Source organism: Pyrgilauda ruficollis, unplaced genomic scaffold (assembly GCF_017590135.1).
Source record: "Pyrgilauda ruficollis isolate IOZ18807 unplaced genomic scaffold, ASM1759013v1 scaffold62, whole genome shotgun sequence".
NCBI classification, from domain to species: Eukaryota; Metazoa; Chordata; class Aves; order Passeriformes; family Passeridae; genus Pyrgilauda; species Pyrgilauda ruficollis.
This window is the reverse complement of record NW_024527933.1, coordinates 822,719-842,770: the sequence shown is the minus strand read 5'-3', so window position 1 is coordinate 842,770 and position 20,052 is coordinate 822,719. Positions and strand designations below refer to the sequence as shown.

At 49.7% G+C, this 20,052-nt stretch overlaps 1 protein-coding gene across 2 annotated transcripts in view; it reads right to left on the bottom strand.

Annotated features, from left to right (window-relative positions):
- The window catches only part of COL5A1 (collagen type V alpha 1 chain), a 128,899-nt gene that overhangs the window by 68,802 nt on the left and 40,045 nt on the right, over window positions 1-20,052 (bottom strand). For both annotated transcript variants that reach the window (XM_041483929.1, XM_041483930.1), the window contains exons 5-7: window positions 2,503-2,634; window positions 680-826; window positions 317-565 (exon numbers count right to left, since the gene is read on the bottom strand). In XM_041483929.1, coding sequence (XP_041339863.1) covers window positions 317-565; window positions 680-826; window positions 2,503-2,634 — 528 coding nt within the window. The remainder of the gene's footprint in view (window positions 1-316; window positions 566-679; window positions 827-2,502; window positions 2,635-20,052) is intronic.

The following is a 20,052-nucleotide window of genomic DNA, read 5'->3' as shown; positions in this document are numbered from 1 at the left end:
TAAAAGGCTTTTACTGAGATTTTAACAGCAACCCTCATTTCTCTTTTTGTCAGACAACCACTTCACCCGAGGAAATGCAGATGTCAATATGAGCAGCTTTTTCCAGGGGAATAATTCTTATACCAAATTCTGAATATCTGCGTTCCCCACCCTGAAAAATCTGGAGTGAAAACATTTTCCAAGAAATTTCTTCTCCCTGCAGCTGCCTGAACCACTTATGGATTTACCATCTGGCTGCTCCCATCTCCTTTACTCCCAGGGCTATGAAACAGCAGAATTAATTAAAAAAAAATTAAAATTAATGAATTAAAATTACATCAGTCTCATTGTAGGTGACGACAGTGCTCGTGGGGAGTTCAGCTTCCACTGCATTTTCAGTGAGGCCACCCTGGGGATCGATTTCCTCGTTGTAGTTGATATCTTCATAGGGCATGGGGGTAAAATACTCCTCGTTGATGGTCTCGTAGTTGTACTCATCAACCAGGGGATCATCCACTGCTCCGTCCTCCTTGGGCTGCTTCCCGGGGTTCCCTCTCTCAGGGGGTGCTGTGGGAGCTGCATAATCCTGTCACACGTGGGAAATAAAACGCCACCATCAGAGGAACAAAATAATTCTGCGTCATCCTGCCCTTTTACAAAGGTTCAGCACCTACACCCCTGCCAGGACCCGCCTCGGTACCTCCTTGGTTTCGGGTTTCTCTCCAGCAGCCACCTCAGGAGGGCCGGGTTTGGTGGTGGGGGTTTCAGGTTTGACAGCTTCATCCACGTCCTCGTAGTAGGGGTACTCGTAGTAGTAAGTGTCACCTTCTCCCTCCCCGTCCGTGTACTGCAAGGAGAGCAGGAGAAGCGGGAAATGAGGGGGAAGCACCCAGCGCGTCCCTGCCAGCTCCTTTGGACATCACAGCTCCACACTGCAAGTTTAGATGGGATATTTGGGAGAAATTCCTCCCTGGGAAGGTGGGGAACCCTTGGAATGGGTCACCCAGGGCTGCTGGGGCTGCTCCATCCCTGGAGGTGTCCAAGGCCAGGTTGGATGTGGAGCAACCTGGGATCGCGTAATGCGACCCTGCCCTGGCAAGGGCTGGAATCTGATAAACTTTAAGATCCCTCCAATCCAAACCAGTGACTCTATGATATTTTTATAACCTTGGATTGCTGAAACCTCCCAGACCTGCCACACCTGACCCACCAAGAGAGGGGCAGAAAGCCCTCGAGCCCCACGGCCACTCCGGTGCCGTTCCTGCGCTAACAGCATCCCTGTGGCTGCCCAGCCACCCCAGGCCTGCAGGCTGCAGGCCTTGGAGAAGCAGATCCTTGCAACCTTTCCCACGAGGCGTCAGTCATCCTTCAGCAAGAAACCCAAACAAAGCATCCAAGTCTTCAGCAAGAAACCCAAACAAAGGCTGGTTCCAGGCGGGCACGGCCCCGCTCCTCGCCAGCCCAGCTCTCCCTGGCAGCGGCCGCCGGAGCGTGGAGGAGTTATTCCTACATGGAGCAACACAGCCTCGGGACAAGCCAGCTCTTGTTGGACTGCTGGCTCCAAAAGAGGAGTTTTATTTTCCTGCTGCCACAGATTTCCACCAAAGTGCTGTTTTATTTGTCTTATTTATTGTTTCTCCAGAAGCACTGGCGGAGCGGCCGCGGCGCTTCCCTGGGGCTGAACCTCACCGTGAGCATCCCAAAGCCCTGCTTAGGTGCTGGATTAATTTAATCCCAAAGATAAACTGGCAGGGCTGATGGCATTACTGGTTCATGGGGATTCCCTGACCCTGCAGGTCTGGGCTCAGCTGAAAGCAAATCAGCCCAAGAGAGTGGCTCAGGATGCCAGAGAGTAACTGCAGCGAGCTGAGACCTCTTAAAAAGGGCAAAATTCAGGTGATGCTCATTAAATTCAGCCACACCCAGACATTTCTGATTGGGCAGCAAACACATGAATACCTCCTGCATCAGCCTTTTTTATTGTGTTTCCTTTTTTTAAGGAAAAGGCCTGGGGTGAACCCTTCATACAAAAATTATTGGGCACCGCGGCTCCTAGGGATGACTTGGGAATATTTCTGCCAAAATAAGATTCAAAGCAAATCCAGGGGGGAAACAGTTCTCCCTCCTTTAACACCTGTTGTTTCACAGAATATTGAGAAAGAACTGTTTAATCCTTTTACAAGTCCAACAGCATAACTGGAAATTTAGAAACAGGTGCTGGTCTGGACAGGAGTGGAGCTGCCAGGGACGATCAATAATCCACACTTGGCTCACATTGTCTCTCCTGTGTTTCTGAGCTCCAAGAGGATGTTCCTTTCCGTCTCTGGAAATGGAAGGAGCTCAGAAAGAAGGGAAACTCCCAAGAGCCAAACCCAGAACCTGCAAATCCTAAAAGCAATCTCTGTCTTGGGCGTTGGAGATGAGTCGCAGGGAAGTTGAGATGAGGAAGGAGCCACGTGTTTGCAAGGGTGAAACAAACCCAAATATTGGTGATTACACCCCAAACCATCCCCAGAGACTCACGTATTCATCCTGGTTGGGGTCCTGGGACTGGGGGGAGTCGGGGATGGCGGTGTCACAGTCGGGGCTGTAGTGCTCACAGTACTCCAGGGCTGCCCGCGGGTCCGCCACGATCAGGAGCTGCTGGATGTCACCCTGCAGGGAGGGGAGCACAGAGGGTCAGGGAGGGGTGGTGCTCGTGGAGACACCAGCCTGAGGCTGCAAACAAAGCCAGAAACACAAAGAAATGGAAAGCAAAACACGTGGCAGGGCCACCTTCCTGAGATGGGCACATCTCCTGAGATGAGCCAGGGGAAAAGCTCCATGTCCAGGGAGCAGCTGCTTCTCCTGGGCTGCTCCCTGAGGTGTGAACCCACTGTGCTTCATCCCCAGCCCCAAATCCACCTCCCCAAAAGACAAATCACTCAGTACAACACCCAGGGCACCCCCAAGCAAGGAAAGTGCAGGAAAAATAAAAACAAAAGGGCTTTGTACCCCCCAAATCAGTAATACAACAACTCCTTTACAGCTGGTCCTGTGCAGGGCTGCAGAGTCACCCTGGCCAGTCCCAAAAGCTGCTTATTGGCCTCAAAACTTCTCTGCTTCTCCCACCCCACCAGCTGGTCTCACATCACCCCCTTTTTTTTGCATCTTGCCTCACCTCCACGTTCCACCCGCAACAGACACAGCGAGAGATTAGAAATGCATCTGATAAACCCAGAAAAGAGCCAAAGGGAGGCTTTTTTATACTAAAAACCAGGTGCAGAGGAAGCTCATTAGGCACCAGGGCTGGTTAATGGAGCAGCTGCTCCCTGAAGCCTGACACAGCCACAGCCAGAAGGTCAGAGCAGAATTTGCTCTTGAGTTTCCTAAAGAGCCACCACGCTGCTCAACCACGATGCCAAAATCCAGTTCATTCAGCAGACAGTTACATAAGACTTTACTACTTGGATGCTTAGAGCTGATACTTTAATTAGGAGAGGGAAAAAAAAAATCTTATTTAATAATAGACAAACACGGCTAAAGCATCAGGGGGAAAAGCAGGAGTGTTACAGCAAAACTGGGAGGATGATTTGGGAAGTAATAGGAACCAGAAGCTCCAAAGGGAGCCTGGCCAGACTGGCAAACAGCCCTGTGGAAAAGGATATTTTTGAAATTTTGGGCCAAATCTGCCTTGGTGTCGCTGGATCGTGGTTGTGTCCCACTGACTTCCCCCCAAAAAAGGGAATGCTATTCACATTTTGGGCGGAGATCCACTGGGGAAGGAGCAGCTCAGAGCTGCCTGGAGCTCCCTCCTGCATTCCCAGGTTGTCACTTCCCTCCCTGCAGCAGCTCATGAACATCTGGGCACCTCTCAGACCTACCCGAGTCACCCTTCAAAGAGCATTCATTGAAGCTCATTAGTCATTGTTTCCAGTGAATAACCTTTACAAAATTAACAGAAATGTCTGCAAAGTGGATTTCAATTTTCCATTTTTAAAACAAGAAACATCTTTCCTTCCCTTTCCCTTTTTTTTTTTTTTTTTTTTTTTGTTGTTGTTAATATAAATCCAGTCCTGCCATTACTATTCCAGCTTTTTCTTTTGCAATGTAACCACCAAAACTGGGCTTAGAGTATTGGGAAAACAAAAAATTCCAAGTTTTTTGCCTTGTAGAATATTTCCTTTTTCCAAGCAGCTCTGGCCACCACTTGCCCATGGGACCCACAGGGGAGCTGGGCCATGGTGGGACCTCCAGCCCTGAGCTGGGGGTCCTGGGGGTGTTATGGGGTTACTCAGACCATAAATTATAAAACCATCCCTGTCTCCAGGGCTCCAGACCCGTTCCTTTGGAATTCCCTCCAGCAGGGAATACCCAACCTGGCCAAGGAAATCTGTGGCTGATGTGAAAACCCTTCCAGCTGCTATTTCTGCCCCCAGGACCTCAGTCAGCCCTCCCTGACACCTCAGCTAAGCCACTTGGGCCCTTCTCTCCCTCAGGTGCTTAAAGCTCCCCGTTTTCCATGGGAAGATGGCAAGTGCCTGGCATTGTTGGGATAAGCTGAAATAAACCAGCCCCAAAGCAGACCTGGGACTTGTCTCCAAGAGGCAGGGGAGGCTGAAAAAGCTTTTTCTCCCTGATAAGGTTGGATTTACACCTCATGGAGAGCTGATAGGCTGCATCCCATAAGTGAGCAGGGCTGGAACTGCATTTCCTCAAGGAACAGATAAAGCAAGGAAAGGCATCTTGGCTAAACACAGTGCCAAAGGTTAAGCAGAAGAGAATTTGCTAAAGCTGGGTTTGTTTTTAGTCTCAGCTGATGGCAGCTCCTGAGCTATGCATGGGCAAAAAAATCTTGATCCCACCCTGCTTCCCTGCAGGAGCTTGGGCATCCTCAGCCTTGGAGAATATGGAAAAAAAACCACCTGCAAATCCCTGCAGGCACAGCAGAAAACTGAACCTCAACACACCAAAGGACAGCGTGGGGCCCACAGTTTGTGCTGGGTGAGAGGGGGAGGCTGAGCAGGGGAAGCTTCCTGCTCATTCTGGGTCAGGAACTTGCGGAAATCAGTGCGTAACTGAATAAATCTGGGACGTGGGGAGCGCCAGAAAAAAGCATCAGACGGCTCCGTCAGAGCTCACCACGCTTCACCAGCATCGCTCCACAGGCTGCTGCTTCCCTCTCCTTTTCAAACCCACTCAATCACCCTGCCCAGAGCTCATCCTTGGCTTGTTCCAGCCTGCAAAATCCAGGAGAACCACGGCTGAACCAATGCAAAATCGAGGAGAACCAAGGCTGAACCAAAGCAAAATCCAGGAGAAACAAGGCTGAACCAATGCAAAATGCAGGAGAACCAAGGTTGAACCAATACAAAATGCAGGAGAACCAAGGCTGAACCAAAGCAAAATGCAGGAGAACCAAGGTTGAACTAATACAAAATCGAGGAGAACCAAGGCTGAACCAAAGCAAAATCCAGAACAGCCAAGGCTGAACTAATGCAAAATGCAGGAGAACCAAGGCTGGACCAATGCAAAATGCAGGAGAAACAAGGCTGAACCCATGCAAAATCTAGGAGAACCAAGGCTGAACCCATGCAAAATCCACTAGAACCGAATTTGGGACAACTGAGAGCCCCAGGGAGCACCCAAGGCCCAGCACAGAGGCTGAGCAGCTCCGGGGAGGGGGAAGGAGGAGAGCTCAGCCCATTCATCTTTGTTTCATTCCCAGCAAACACCCAGCACTGGGGGATACCCCGTGCTAACACTTGTAAAAAGCAGCCAGGAGTAAAAACCTTGTTAGCAAGATTCCCAGTCAATTGACCTCATCCCTCAGCAGCAAACAATAAAAGGGGCTAATTTAGGCTGCAAGAAAAAGCCCCACTATCTGCACCTCACAAAAGCTGCACAAAGCTCTGCTGTCAAGAGCCCCATTTCTGGGATTTAAAAAGCCAACTTTCAATAGAGCCAGGCGCGCTGGGAGGTTCGGGAGCCTTTTGTGTCCTCTCGAGTGTGCTGCTGCTAATAAATTGTGCCCAGGGATCCAGGGATCCTGCCTGGCAAAGGGGAGCCAGCCCTGCTCCCATTCCTCCCTCAAGCGTCCGTTTGTTTGCCTGTTTTGGTCACAAACCACCCCAAAATCTCCTTCCCAGCTGGATTTTTGCAGCGCTAACGAAGATCCCGTTAATCCACACGCACAGCTCTGCGTGGGACAGGGTTTTCCAAGAGAGACAGCTGAAAAATGCACCAAGAACGTGGTTTAAAGGCCTGACTGGCCAAATCAAAGACTTGTTTTCAAGTAATGAGTTATTTCAGGCAGGGAGCAAGACGGAAACACTCTGGTGTTGCTTTGTGGAAGTCACCAGCAGCGTCCTCCAGCCACCCACACAGTGGGTAAAGTTCTTTTTTGGCCTGGTAATGAGTTGGGCAGAAGGCTCAAGGAAGTTCTCCAGTGACTGGAGCACTTGGTAGCATCCAGAGGCAGAGCTCAGTTGTGTTTTGCTGGTTTAACAAAAAAAAATTGAAGTAGAGAATAAAAAAAATCAATTTTTTGCCTGCAAATAACCACAATTTTACAGATTAGGAGAGGCAGTGTTTAAAAAAATGGGATAAATCACACTTTGGCCTTTATTCCTAAAACTTCTGGTGAAGAGGAAGAGGCAGGACAGCAGATTTGTGAACAGGACTGTGAGTTGTGAGGGTTTCATTTGCTCCACCAGACAGATGGAAGTGCTAACTGTCAGGACCAGTAAGGATCTGCCTGACATTTATGGTAAAGCCATTTATGCCTGATGACTCATTTGCTTTATGGATTAAGTTCCATCAAAGCCAGTTTAACTCAACTCCCCAGCCAGCTCCCAGACAAGGCTGGAAAAGCTCTTTCTGGAGCATTTTTTAACACTTATTCTATATGCGTGCAAAAAATGTCACATCACTTCCAATGACATCAACTTCAGGAACTCGCAGGAATCGTTGTGGTTCAATAAAAATAAAAATAATAAAAAAAAAAAAGCTGGAGAGGAGGATCAGAGTGACTTCATCTGGCACTGGCAGCAGCTCCCTGAATCCTGGCATTCTTCAGGGCTCCCACTGATCATTAACAGGACTCGGGTTAGGGCATCACCCCAAAAGTCTGAGAGTTAGCATCCCTAAGAGAAAATCCTGCTGGATTTTGGAAACTCCTGCGTTTCAACTGGATGAACACAGGCCCAGAGTGAACAGTGATAATGTAAAATCTTCCCAGTTATTGGGAATCACTGAGATTTATCCTGACAAACTCCCTGGCTCCATATCCCCAAACCCAGACAGAGGCTGGAGAGGGGCAGGGGTTCAGTGCAGCTCCAGGATGAAGAGGAAGCTCAGCCTCCAAAACCCCTAATCCCTGTCTTGGAGCCAGCCTGGCAGCCCTCAGATGTTCCACTTGATAAATCCTGTCACCAGCACTTCCCATGGATTCTCACAGCCCAGCTCCAGCCTGGAGTGCAAGTGGTGTTGGGGACATCAGCAAAGGCCCAGGAATCACCACAGTTCTGCCACATGGAAACCCCAAAAATCAGATCTGGAGGTGCTCAGAGCATCCCAGAGTCCCTCCTTTAAACAGCAGCTCCAGAAAAGCAGCAGAACTGCAGGAAAGGGGTCAAACAAAGCCTCACCATCCCCCCAGTCCCTGTCCCCATGTCCTGAGCCCTCTCCTGGCCAGCCCTGGACAGGAGTGACCCCACCAGACAGAGCAGCTGGTGCCTAAAGAGCCTCCTTTGGGCACCACAAAATGGGAAGGTAATTGTTGAAAGTTAGGCTAAATAATAATAAATTAAAAAAAGAAAAGCTTGACTTGCACACAGCCGTGACTCAGCTACAAATTCCTGGTGGTTTGGCTAAATCCAGCTGGATGTTTGTGTCCCATCCTGCTCAGAGGGGCTGGAAGGGGCTGCTCTGGGGCTGCTACAAGAACAGCTCCTGCTGCTTTGGGCTCTCAGAGAGGAGCCTCTGCCCAGCCCTCTTTGGAAAAACCAGGTTTAATTCAGCAGAGCAGGGAGAGAAGTGTCACCAGCACGAAATGTGGCTCCAAACCCTCTGTAGGGCTGGGGAAAATTTCTCTTTTTCACTTCATCTCTGTGTGGGGACTCCAGTGAAACCCTGAGCCAGTGCTGCACCCCCAGCCCAGCCAGGAGCATCCCTGATGCTGGGCTTGCAGAGCACAAACACTGCAATTATCACAGCCCACGAGCCTCTTCCCCTGACCACAGCAGCAAGAGCAGCATCAGCCCTCAGGCTCGATGCTAATTAACCTCTCTGGTAATTTCTCAACCTTTGTATTTTACAGTCCCAGGGAGGAAGGCAATTTCCCATCATGTGAGGATCCCTGAACTCGCTGCTGTTCCTCCTGGTGCAGGGTTTGAAGGAACAGGGCAGGGAAGTGCTGTCCCCTCCTTGTCCCCTGAAGCCTGGCACTTCTCCATGCTGTCCCCAACTCCCAGCCCTGCCCCACCACCAAATCCTCTTTTTCCACCCATAAACGATCCTTGGATCAGCAGCCTCGTGGCTGTTGCTTAAAATTCAATTGAGACTCATGCTTTAAAGTGAAGAGGTTTTTTGGAGCAAAGGGCTGCTTGCAAAGCCCACAGAACACTTTAGGTCTGCCTGTGTGCTATCCCAAAGCCAAGTGTGGAGCAGTTTAGCAAGGACTCCTCACTGGAAGGGAAGGACAAGCCATTCCCTCAGAGGGGAACAAAAGCCAGATGGCTTTGCTAATTCTGGAAAGCTCTCCTGAAGAAGCTGTCGCTCTGCCAACACCCAAATACCAGTCAAGGACTCCACGGCAGGGCAGGAGGCACCACCACAAGCTTCATTTCCAGGTGGATACTTCCCATCCCAATCCCAGATTACCCCAGAGTCAATAACCCTACAGCAAACACTCCCTGGCAGGCACTACCCTGAGCACGCTCTGAGCACCCTAGCAGAGAATTTCTCCAGGTTTTTTTTTTCTGGTTTTCCAAGCTGGAAAAGGCACTTTGGGAAGGGCACAGCTTCCCTCAAAAGGGTTGTCCTGCCCAGCCCTCCTCCAGGCTGGCATGGGGGGACAGAGCCAGGCTGCAGCTGGGATTTCCTGTAGAAAATGGGAAGATTTAAGGTAGGGAACACAAGCAGGAAAAAGTGGAGAGAGGTTTGAGTGTCCTGTCCCTGCATCTTGGGCCAGGCAGGTCCCTCCCTGGCAGGGACGTGTCCAGCTGTCCCCTGACTCATGTCTGGGGCTCCAAACCACCAGACGTGGGCTGTGTGCTCCCCTTCAGAGCACAAAAGTGGTTTTTTAGTGGTTTTTTAGTGTTTGCTGCAGGGAATTCCACCAGAGAGCAGGACCCACCCTGAGGAAAAATGATTCTGTGGCTTCTGGTTTTCCTCCTGCCTGACATCAGCCCTGGGAGCCTGGTGGCATCACCACTGCAGCCCTTTGGGACCAAATACTGGCAAGATTTGGGTTTTCACTTCCACTTTGCTTTCCCTGCTTTTCACTTTCCTTTTCCCGCTGCTTTTCACTTTTCCTTTTTTCCAGATCCTTCTTAAAACTGCCTTTCTCTGCATTTCTCCTCACTGACCTCAGTGGGATGGGGAGGTGCAGCCAGAGAAAAGCAGCCAGGCAGTGGGGACTGCAGGAAAGGGAAAAGGCAGCCAAGGTGCCTTAAAAAAATAACAAAGCTGCTAAAAACACCTAGAGAGAGACATATCCTTAAATCAACAACCTGCTCAGCCACTCTGCTTGGCTATTTTTATATATTTATGTCTGTTGAACAAACCACAATTTATCTCCTGGGGTTTTTGGGTGCAAAACAATCAGTTCTGGCCACAGAAAGCAGGATGGGGCTGCAGTCCCAGTCTGGAAGGGTGGCTGGACTGGGAAGGGGCTGCTGGGACAAAAGGCTGCTTTATATTCCCTCCTTCTCTCCACCCTGGCCAAGCACTGAGCTAGCACAGGCAAAAATCATCTGAGAGGCAAAAATAATCTGAGAGGTTTCTGCAGCTCTTTTGCAAAGAGGGGGGGAAATAATGGCACAGTTCTGGTTTTTAAAGGGCAAAGAATAGAAAGAAAGGAAAAAAAGAAACCCCTGACAGTCCCACTTCTCTCCACCCCAATAAAGAGAGAACATCACAATAGGAAAATGAAACTGGAGAGCAAAGTCACTCCTTACATTTGCAAAATGAGCGGTTTTAAACTTTTCTTTTTTTAATTGTGTGCTCTGAGCAGATGTCCTGAGCCCCCCCCTCCAGCAGATCAGAAACACATGTGAAGAACCAGCAACCTGAACCACAGGTTTTTATTAAACTGTAGTTCAAATTTCATCCCATTGAAGTGAATATTTTCCCTCTGCAGCAGCAGCTGCGTGGTGGGTCACCCTCAGAGGTGGTTTATAAATGTCCACACACAGAGCTGCCCCTGCCTGGGTGTCCCTGGGTGCTGATAACCCTGAGGGATCCCAGGGATGCCATGACTGCGTGGCTAAGGCTGATTTTGGCTCTCTAAGCCTGGGTATTTGTCCTTGTGACACCTTCAGGTGTCAAGCAGTGCTGACTTCAACCAGCTCCTCCACTGAGAGGGGAAAAAACACTCAGATTTGGGGAATTCTGGGGGATTTCTGTCATTTTGCAGGACAGGAGCTGGGGCTGAGTCACCTGAGGTTCTCCCTGGGTTATAAACCTCACACTGGATCCAATTTGGATCTAATTAACCCATGCCACAAACCAGCCTTGACTGGAAGAAAGAATTCCTCCACTGGCTGAGTTTGGAGCTGCTGAGCAAGCTGTCCCTTGGATTTCAGGGGGAGAAGGGAAAAAGAAAAGGTAAAAAACCTGCCTGCAGAAAACCCAAAGTGCCTCAGTTTCCTTTGGCTGCTCCCAATCTCCCATGAACCCAGCAAAGAGTGTGACCTGCTGCTCCCCCTGTCCAGTTTGGACTGAAAAGGGGGAAACTGGGTTCTGAGAAGAGCTGGAAGGAGAGAAGAGCAGATTTGGGGTGTGCTTTGCACAGCCACACCACAGGGAAGGGGATGGTGAGCTCAAACCTCTCCTGTGTGGAGACTCCAGTCCCAACCAGCTCATTTTTAACACCTACAAGGAGCTCAGGCAGGGCTGGATCTCTCCCTACAAGGATCCTACTCAAAGGAAAGACTTGGAGTAGAGCTGTTGTAGGCATTTCCTAGAGGGAAACGCCTTCACCAAAGGAAAAACCCTTTGTAAACCCAGTTCACAACTGCTCATCCCTCAATATTCACCTCGTGGGCTCCAGAAACCTGGTGGAGGGATTTCATCTGAAGATTTAAAGCCAGCCATGAGGAAGCTCTCTCTTCTCATCAATTCATGAGGATAACCCTGAATTTTTTTGGCTGCTTTCCCCCCAAAACCAAGCCCTGGGTGATCCCTCTGTGCAGCCGCAGGTGTGTCTGTCTGTCCCAATCATTCTTCTGTCTGATGGCTGATTTCAATCACTTCTGACAGGGAAAAGAGGCTCAGGATAATTAAGCTGCTATAAATGTCATGGAAACAGACAGCTCAGGAAAAGAACTCATCCCAGAGCATTGTCTGTGTTGAGCTCTCCTCTGATCAGACCCAGGCACGCACCAAACATCTCTTTAATGTCCCCACCACCCCTTTCATGTCCCTACCAGCAGCTGAGGCAACCACGAGACACAAATTAGAAGGAATCTAGGCCTGGCTAATCCCAGAGCATCTCTGAGCTTCCCAATTCCCACAGCTGCTGGAAAAAGATGGGCTGAGGCACCACAAAATGAGCAGTTTTCCTTGCCTTTGTGCCTATCCATGGAAAAAAACCCAACATTCTCCTCAATTTTCCAGCACCAAGACAGATGGAGGAGGAAAGGGAGCGTGTCCGGGTCTCAGCTAACAGATTCCAGAGGGATTTCATGGGATACAGCAGATCCAAGGGTTTGTGGATGCCGCAGATCCAAGGGTTTGTGGATGTCAGCAGATCCAGGCTGGCACTGCCACCCAGGTGACCTCAGCTGAGCTTTTCCAGTGGCTGCTCCACACGCTTGGAGTCACTCCTGCCCCTCCAAACACTCCCTGGAGTTATTTTTTCCCCTCCATGACCACACAGCAGCCTGGCACTCTGTGATTTCTGCCTTCAAACTCCTCATTTGGTGGCTCCAAATCAGCATTTCTGTCATTCTACACACAAATTACAGCCCTAAGAATAGAGGCCCCGCAATCACCGTGTGCTGTGCTCTCACTGCTTTTACATCCCGACCTTCGTGCTGTGGTCCCTGCACAGCTGGTTTTTCCTTCTCCCCCTCCAGAGGATAAATTCCTAGTGGGAATCCAGAAGATAACTTTGAAAGGAATCCTTGAAAAGCTGCTCAGAAGTGAGTTTTCAGGGGTTTTATTAATCAAGGCACCCTCCATCTGTTCATAATATTAATTCCACCCCCTGAGAGGGACTTCATAGCAAGAGATCCCTCAAAACCCCCAAATCCATCCCTCAGATACCTCTTCAGAATTCAAACATGGACGTTTTTTACCCTTTTTTGTAGTTATTCTCTATTCCAGAGCTTTCACAAAACCACCAGTGTGAAAACCTCCTCAGCAGCAGTTTTTCCAGCAGTTCCTTCCCATTATTTTCCAACAGGAGCTGATTTGGCTCAGGTACATTCACACGGAGTGGTTTTGTTCCCTAATTGAAGCATCAAGTCAGATTATGCTTCTGAAGCAGCAAATGAGACTATTCACCAAAAAAAAATCTCTTTATCCTTGCTCAAAACGTTTGCTTGCCTGGATATGCTTATGAAGAATAACTCAGGGAGCTCCTAAAAATGGGATTTTGCAATTTTAGTCTCATCTTGACAGTCAGGAAAAGAATTTTCCATGCAGGGACAAAGCAACGGGACAGGGTGACATGGTGGTGCTGTCCCTGAGAGCCACCCCTAGTGTCCCATGTGCCAAGCAAGGCTCAATCCCATGGACAGCATCCCAAAAATCTCATTTAGACCCTCTGGAAAGCTGCATTAAATCATGGCCTGCACATTGTGGGAGACATTTACATAAAGGAGGAGAGGGTCAGCCTGACCTTCAGTGTCCAGCATGGAAATTTCAAAAAAAAAAAAAAAAAAAAAAAAGGATAAAGAAAAGAAAAATCCCACAAAAGCCCAGCCCAGGCCTGTGCAAACTGAATGGGGCCAAATGAATGGCTGGCATTGTGTGCCCTGCCGTGCCAGCCCTGGAACTGGCACTGAATAATGCTGGGATGGGGAGAGGATGGGGCCAGAAGCAATTCTGAAAGAATCCCCTGGTTTTGTGTGTGGGGTACCCCAAAGGACACCCACACTCAATGCCCTGCGCTCCCAGGCCAGCCTCAAAAAGAGATTTTCTCCATTTTCCTCATCCCACTCATTAGGGATCCCTGGAAGACACCCAAGGCCCCGTTTCCCCTTGTCCTCCTCTGCTCTCTGAGCACCAGGTAGGCCAGGCCAGCCTGGGCTGTGCCACCACTCTGCTGTCACCTCACCAAGGTGACATCGCCACAGCCTGGCTGCTGTCCCCATCTCAGCAGGGCCCTGCTATCCAGGCTGTCCACAGGGAACTGTGGAGTTTGCTTGGAGTGGAGGCTACAAAAACTCAACCCAATCCCAAATTCGAGGCTGCCCAGCCTTCCCTTGGCTCCTTGTTCCTGCAGGAATTTCCTTGGAGAGGAGTCTACAAAAACTCCACTCAATCCCAAATTCGAGGCTGCCCAGCCTTCCCTTGGCTCCTTGTTCCTGCAGACCTGCAGGAATTTCCTTGGAGAGGAGGAGGCACAGTCTGCAAAAACTCCACTCAATCCCAAATTCGAGGCTGCCCAGCCTTCCCTTGGCTCCTTGTCCTGCAGGAATTGCCTTGGAGAGGAGGCTACAAAAACTCAACCCAATCCCAAATTCGAGGCTGCCCAGCCTTCCCTTGGCTCCTTGTTCCTGCAGACCCGACCCCAATTCCCCATTCCCTCCACCATCCCATGGAGTTCTGCCTTTCTCCCTCTCCCAACCCCATCCCCCTGCTGTCACCTCCTCACCCAGCCCTGCTCACACCATTCCAAGTTTCCCCTCTCCCTCCAAATCAAATAATCAGCCAATAACCCAGAGCTCTCCTGGAGGAGTTCTTTTTCCATGACATATGTGTGAACCATCAGGGATGGTTTAAAAACAGATTCCCCCTCATTACAAGCCCAGCACAAAGCTGCTCCTTTGTGTCTTCCCCCTCTGCACCGTTGCCTGGCTCTGGTTTCACGTTGATTTATTTCCCTTTCATCTCTGGAAAATGAGGAATTCTGCTGCCCACAGGAGGATGGATACGCCAGTGGATTGTGAGGGGGTCTCTCACGTGGAAAATATGGAGTAAAGCAAAGCTTTTGGATTGAGTTACTCATTTGAGAACTCACTGAGCTGAAGTGGAGGCACTTGCTTGGGTTTTAGTGTAAAAAAAGGGTGGAAGAGTCTGCCTGGGAGGTGTTGATCCCAAAGATCCAGAGGATTTCATTCCCACCTCTGGCCACAGCAGAGGTTGGGGATGCACAGGGAGGGAGAGGATTTGGGGAAGGTGGGGAACAAGAGGGGCTGGAGGAGCAGCTGCTCTTCAGACAGAAAGGGAGGGGGCAGCAAGGAAATCCTGAGACCCCAGAATGTGTTGGGATGGAAGGGACCTCCAAGGTGATCCAGTTCCACCTGGGCTCACTCCAATGCCACAGGGTGGCTCTTGGATTCCAGAGCTCATCAGGGCTTCCAGTCCCACCCCACAGCAGCTGCAGCCTCCTGAGGTACCCAAAACTTGCTTTTACTCCATTTTTTTTTCCCCCACTCAGAATCAAATTAATGTGGAAGTGGAGCTGCTGTTTCCTCAGCCCCACAGACAGGATTTGCACCCCCAAGATCCACCCTGAGCTTTCCTCCACACCAAGGTGGCTCAGGACCAAAGGGGCTTTGTGTGCACAGAGGCTTTCAATCAGCACTTGGAACGTTTTCTGCCCCAGGAGGTGAACACAGAATCCAGGTTTTATGGATTAAAGGCAATATGGGGGAAAATAGACCTGGCTGCCAAAGTTATCTGGGGATAGAAATGGGATTACACCCCTCAGCTCGGGGAGATCTGCTGACACACTCAGAAAATGCAACTCAACACCAAATTTTGGTTGGAAAAGGATTTTCCTGCATCTGGCTGGCAACAATCACCCAACCATGGAACAGGAACCTGCTGGGACCACCCGAGGAGGAGGCTTTGTGCAGGTTCCTGTTGCTAATTCCCACCACTGCTGGAAATTTGGCTGCTGGGAAAAGAGCTGGGAATGGAAAGCTGAGCTGGTGTGCAAACCTAGGTGTGACACCTCTCATCCACACACCTTCCTCCCTCGTTTTCCAGGAAATTCAAATGTGCCCTTTGCTAATGTTCAAACCACAAAGTATTTTTTCAATTGGGTTTTTCGTTTCTGGCCATGAAAAATGATTTGGGTTTCATTTATTCCACACAGCATCTGCCACCTCAAATTCAGCATTTAAAAAAATTATTAAAATCTTGCCTTGGAGGTGGACTTGGATGATCTTTGGAGAAAGCTGATCTTTCTGATCAGCTTTCTTTTTGATGTTTTAATCATAAAACCTGCATAGTTCTGTGAAATAGCGTCCCAAGTTTTCATCGCAAGGGAGGGAGCTGGGTTTGTGCACCCTGGGGCCTGAAAATCAGGTGTGAAATTCATCCCAGGAACGAGGTTCTCCAAAGCAAACCCATGAAGGAACAGGACTGGATGCAGTGGTTCTGAGCATCCCCAGCCTGGATCCCCAGCCTGGATTTCACCCTTCTGAGCATCCCCAGCCTGGATTTCACCCTTCTGAACATCTCCAGCCTGGATTTCACCCACAGATCTCACCCTTCTGAGCATCCCCAGCCCAGACTTCACCTCTCTGAGCAGCAATGTGGGAGAAGGGCAAATCAAGCCCACAGATAAATTTGCTCCTGCGAGGCATCAAAGCCTCAGGACAACCCTGCAGTGTTTGCTGCCATTCCAGAGCAGGGAACAGCACCCAAAAGTCACTTTCAGCAGTGATTTTCCCCACACTTTTCCCTGCAGTGGCCAAAGCTGTGTTTGTTCCAGCAGGTCTGACCTCCTGAACCCCAGCCAGCTCTGGCTGCGTGTGCAGAACAACGAGCCCACGGTCAGGGATTTTTTTTCCATGTTCTTGCAGGGGATAGAAAACTCCCAGACACCCCAATCCTCATCCAATCTTCTGCACAAATCATTAGGAGTCCCCTCTTCCAGCTCCCAGCCCAGGGGGATGTGTTTATTGGGAACATTTCCACTGCAGCCTGTTCAGCTCTGTCAGAGGGAGGACTACACCTGCACGCTGGGGATGTCTGCAGTGGGCTTGGGTTTTCCTCTGGGTTTTGGCAGGCAGCCCAGCCCGCCTCCAAAAAGAAAAAAAGGACTAGAAAGACCTCACCATGTGTGAGGAACATGTGTTTCATTTGTTCGGGCCTGAGTGACGGGGGAAGGGGGTGAACATGGAGTCAGCCCAGAAGTTTTTAGGTTGGGAAGGGCTTTTTACTCTGTTCTTCCCTCAGAAAAGTGGCAAAAGGCGGGAAAATAGCAAAAGAGATCGAAATTGCAGAGAAGCAGCAGTTTGAGCACCACCAGGTTGACAAGGACACAAACCCTGATCAGCCTCATCATCCTCTTCCTCCAGCTCCTAGGGTTTGGCTCAGATGAGCCTTTACTTCCTACAAATTCACTGCAACAATCCAAACTCACCACCCTTTTGGAAATAAAAAGGGATTTTTTTCCTATTTACAGGCTTCTGCTGAAAAAAAAGTTAACTTTTATGCAAATAGGTCTAATTAGTGAATAACCTCCCAAGTAGAACAAGGTTCCCAAGTGAGCAGGGAAGGGGAACATGCCCTGGTTTGGGCCAGGACTCCCTGTCACGCTCTGCTCCCAAAAATCCCTTTTCCCTCTTGCTCAGGGATGCTGCCAAAAATGTTCAGCTGGAAACTTCTCCCCCAAAGCACAAGGATTTGGCTTTCCCCCGCTGCCCAAGCTGAGGAAAATCATCTTTCCCAAACACATCCATTTGCTGCTCCTTCCCAAATCCCTTTGTGGTTCTTTTCCTGCCCCTGAAACTCCATCCTTGTCCCTGCAGATCCCCCTGTCCACAGCAGCCCTGCAAACCTTGCAATGATGTCACTGGAGAGAGGAGCAGCTTTCCAGCATTACATCAGCCTGTCTGGGCTCTGCAATCAGCCTCCTGCTCCTCAGACTTTCCATGGAAGAAATTCATCCCCCTCCTCCCTCCTCCCATCCAAGGAGGGGGGAAACAAACTCCAAACGGAGCCAGGGCTGGAAGAGTAATGACCCCGCACCTCGGAGCATCCATCACCCCAAACGAGACCCCAGACCAGCCTGCCAGCACTGAAACACAAAACTCTGCCAGGGGGATGTCAGGAACAACCAGGCACAGCTCCCCAAATCCCACAGAGTCCCTGGAGGGGTGGAAGTTGCTCCAAAGGATGAGTTTTGCCTCACAGAGATTGTTCGGTTTTTCTCTGGTTTTTTAGCCCCTTTCTGCAGGAGAGACCCCAGGCCAGGGAAAGGGGACATGAGCTGCCTGTCCTCTCCAGGCCAGCAGGGATGGAGAGCCCTGCAGCATCCCAAAGTCATGGCAGAGCCCAATTTCCCCTCAGCATCCCTTTGGAAAATGCTCCTCCAAACCAGCTCTCCTGTGGGAGCCCCTGGTACCCAACCATCAGGCTACAAACTGCTTGTTTGAGGGATAATATCAAAAAAAGTGTTGATTTTCCACTGGCACATCCCTGCTACAGTGCCCAGAGCAGCAGGACGTCAGTAGTTCCTCAGACAGGGATGAGGTCCCATGTCCTCCACCAGGAATTCCCAGAGGGCATTAATCCTGCATTTTCAGGCCTAAGTGCCCCATTCCCTCAGCATTTCCCACCCTTTGCCAACAAAACCCTCAAAAGTGCCATCCTGGCCCAAAAACCACCCAAATCACCGAATTCCAGACTGGTTTGGGGTGGGAGGAACATTAAAAATTCATCTTTTCCACCCCCAGTGGTGGTAGTGGCACCTCCTAAAACCAGGCCTTGAATCTGGACAAGCTCTAAGACCACGCAGCTTCCTAAGGCTGATGTTTCACTTGGCACTCTGAAAAGATAAATGATAGACTGCAGGAGTGTTTGAAACATCAATAAAAGCACTTTTATGATCTGTTTGAACAATAAAGTGCTTTGTAAGCTATCAGAGGCCCGCAGGCATTCGATACCAGCAAACGGCACTAATTATCCACACATGCCAACACAGTTGCTTTGACAGTTCATGAAATGGAATTTACCACTGACCAAACCAAAAGAACAAACAACCCACGGAAAAACCAACCCAAAAAAAAAACCCCAAAAAAAGTGTATTTTGTAATCATGACTAACGAGGCTCCATCATTACAGGCAAGGCCGACCCAGTCACCAAGCTTGAGTGCAGGCCAGATGGCTGAACCTGCAATTACCCAGCGAATGGAAATGGAAAACAAGAGTTTCAGCAGAGTGTATGCAAACAATCCAGCTGATGTTTCCAGCCAGGCTCTCACTTTCCTCGCTGGCACCTGGCACCGAGGGGTCAGAGGAGCCAGCGCCACTCTGGGGTGGAAATGAAAGCACAGAGTCACTTTTACAAGCTGGTTTGCAATTCTTATTCTGGCTCAGGTGCTGCCCTCCCTCCCTGATAAAACCAGATGACGTCCCTGGGCACCTGTGTAAGGTGATGCTGTGGCTGAGGTGTTGCCAAATGGGGCCAAATTTCACATTTTTGATCAGATCGACTGCATCGCTTGGACTGCAGCCCCAAAAACCTCCCTGTTAATTGCAAACCCATCCAGAGGCATAATCCTCAATAATTGCAGACATTTTCTAGGCAGCACTGCTCTCCTGGAAGAGCCCAGAGCTGTGATTTAATCCATATGTCTCAAATGCACCATTTTAAAGAGGATCCTTTGGAAAAAAAAAAAAAAATTAAAAAAAAAAATAAGGCAAAGCAGAAGGAATGACGAGAAAACCAGCAAGCAAATGGAGAATTATTAGGAGACTGGGGAAAGCTACAGACATCTTCAATAAAGATCCCTAAATGCTGGCTCAGGAGGTTTTATTTTCCATCCTCTCACACCGTGGTATATGGTGGTGGTGTAAAACATCCCCTCTTTGCACTCCCTGAAAGCCTCTGCAGCAAAGGAGGTGAAATCAGATTTGGCAGGGCCAGCAGAGCAAGCAGCCAGCTCTGTAAATTACCTGCTTTCAGCAGCCTGCCAAGGCAGGGAGAGAGAAATGGGAACATGGATCCTTGGTGCATCCTGACAGACAAATCCAGGTTAGTAAAAAACCACTCATTTTAAAAAATGTTTTTTGGAGTTTAACGAAAACTTCATTAATCTGGGCTTTCCCCCCTCCTTCCTGAGCCTCTGGGTTGAGCTCAGATCCTGCAGGATGTGACGGGTCCAGCTCTGAGCTCATGGGGAGCTCTGGGGTGCTGCTGCTTTGAAGATCCCAGAATCCCAGGGTTTTTTAGGTGGGAAAAGGCTCCAAGATTGAGTCCAACCTGTGTCTGACCCCCACCTTGTCCCAAACCAGGGCTCTGAGTGACACATTCCGGTGTTTCTTGGACACCTCCAGGGCTGGGGACTCCAAACCTCCCTGGTCAGCCCATTCCCAATGCCTGGCCACCCTTTCCTTGAAGGAATTCCTCCTGAATCAGGGAATTTCTTGCTTCCCCTCTATCAGAAGTGTTGCCCCACACCTTGGCACTGTTGATGTTTGCACAGGACCCTCCTGCCACCAGGAACAGCCAAGACAGAGGTGCTGAGGCAAAGTTGGGTCTAAATGTGAATTAGACGTGGATTCAGACCTGAGGAGCTGACAAAGTCTAACTTAAATTAGCAGAAATTTCTCCAAGTTCTCTGCACCCCAGCACACCAGTCCTGGAGAGAAGACAGAATTAATCTCCTCCTGGAGTGGACAGAGCTCTTTGATGTGTTAACAGCAGTTCTGCCTGCAGGAGGAGGCTCTGAAACTTCTCCA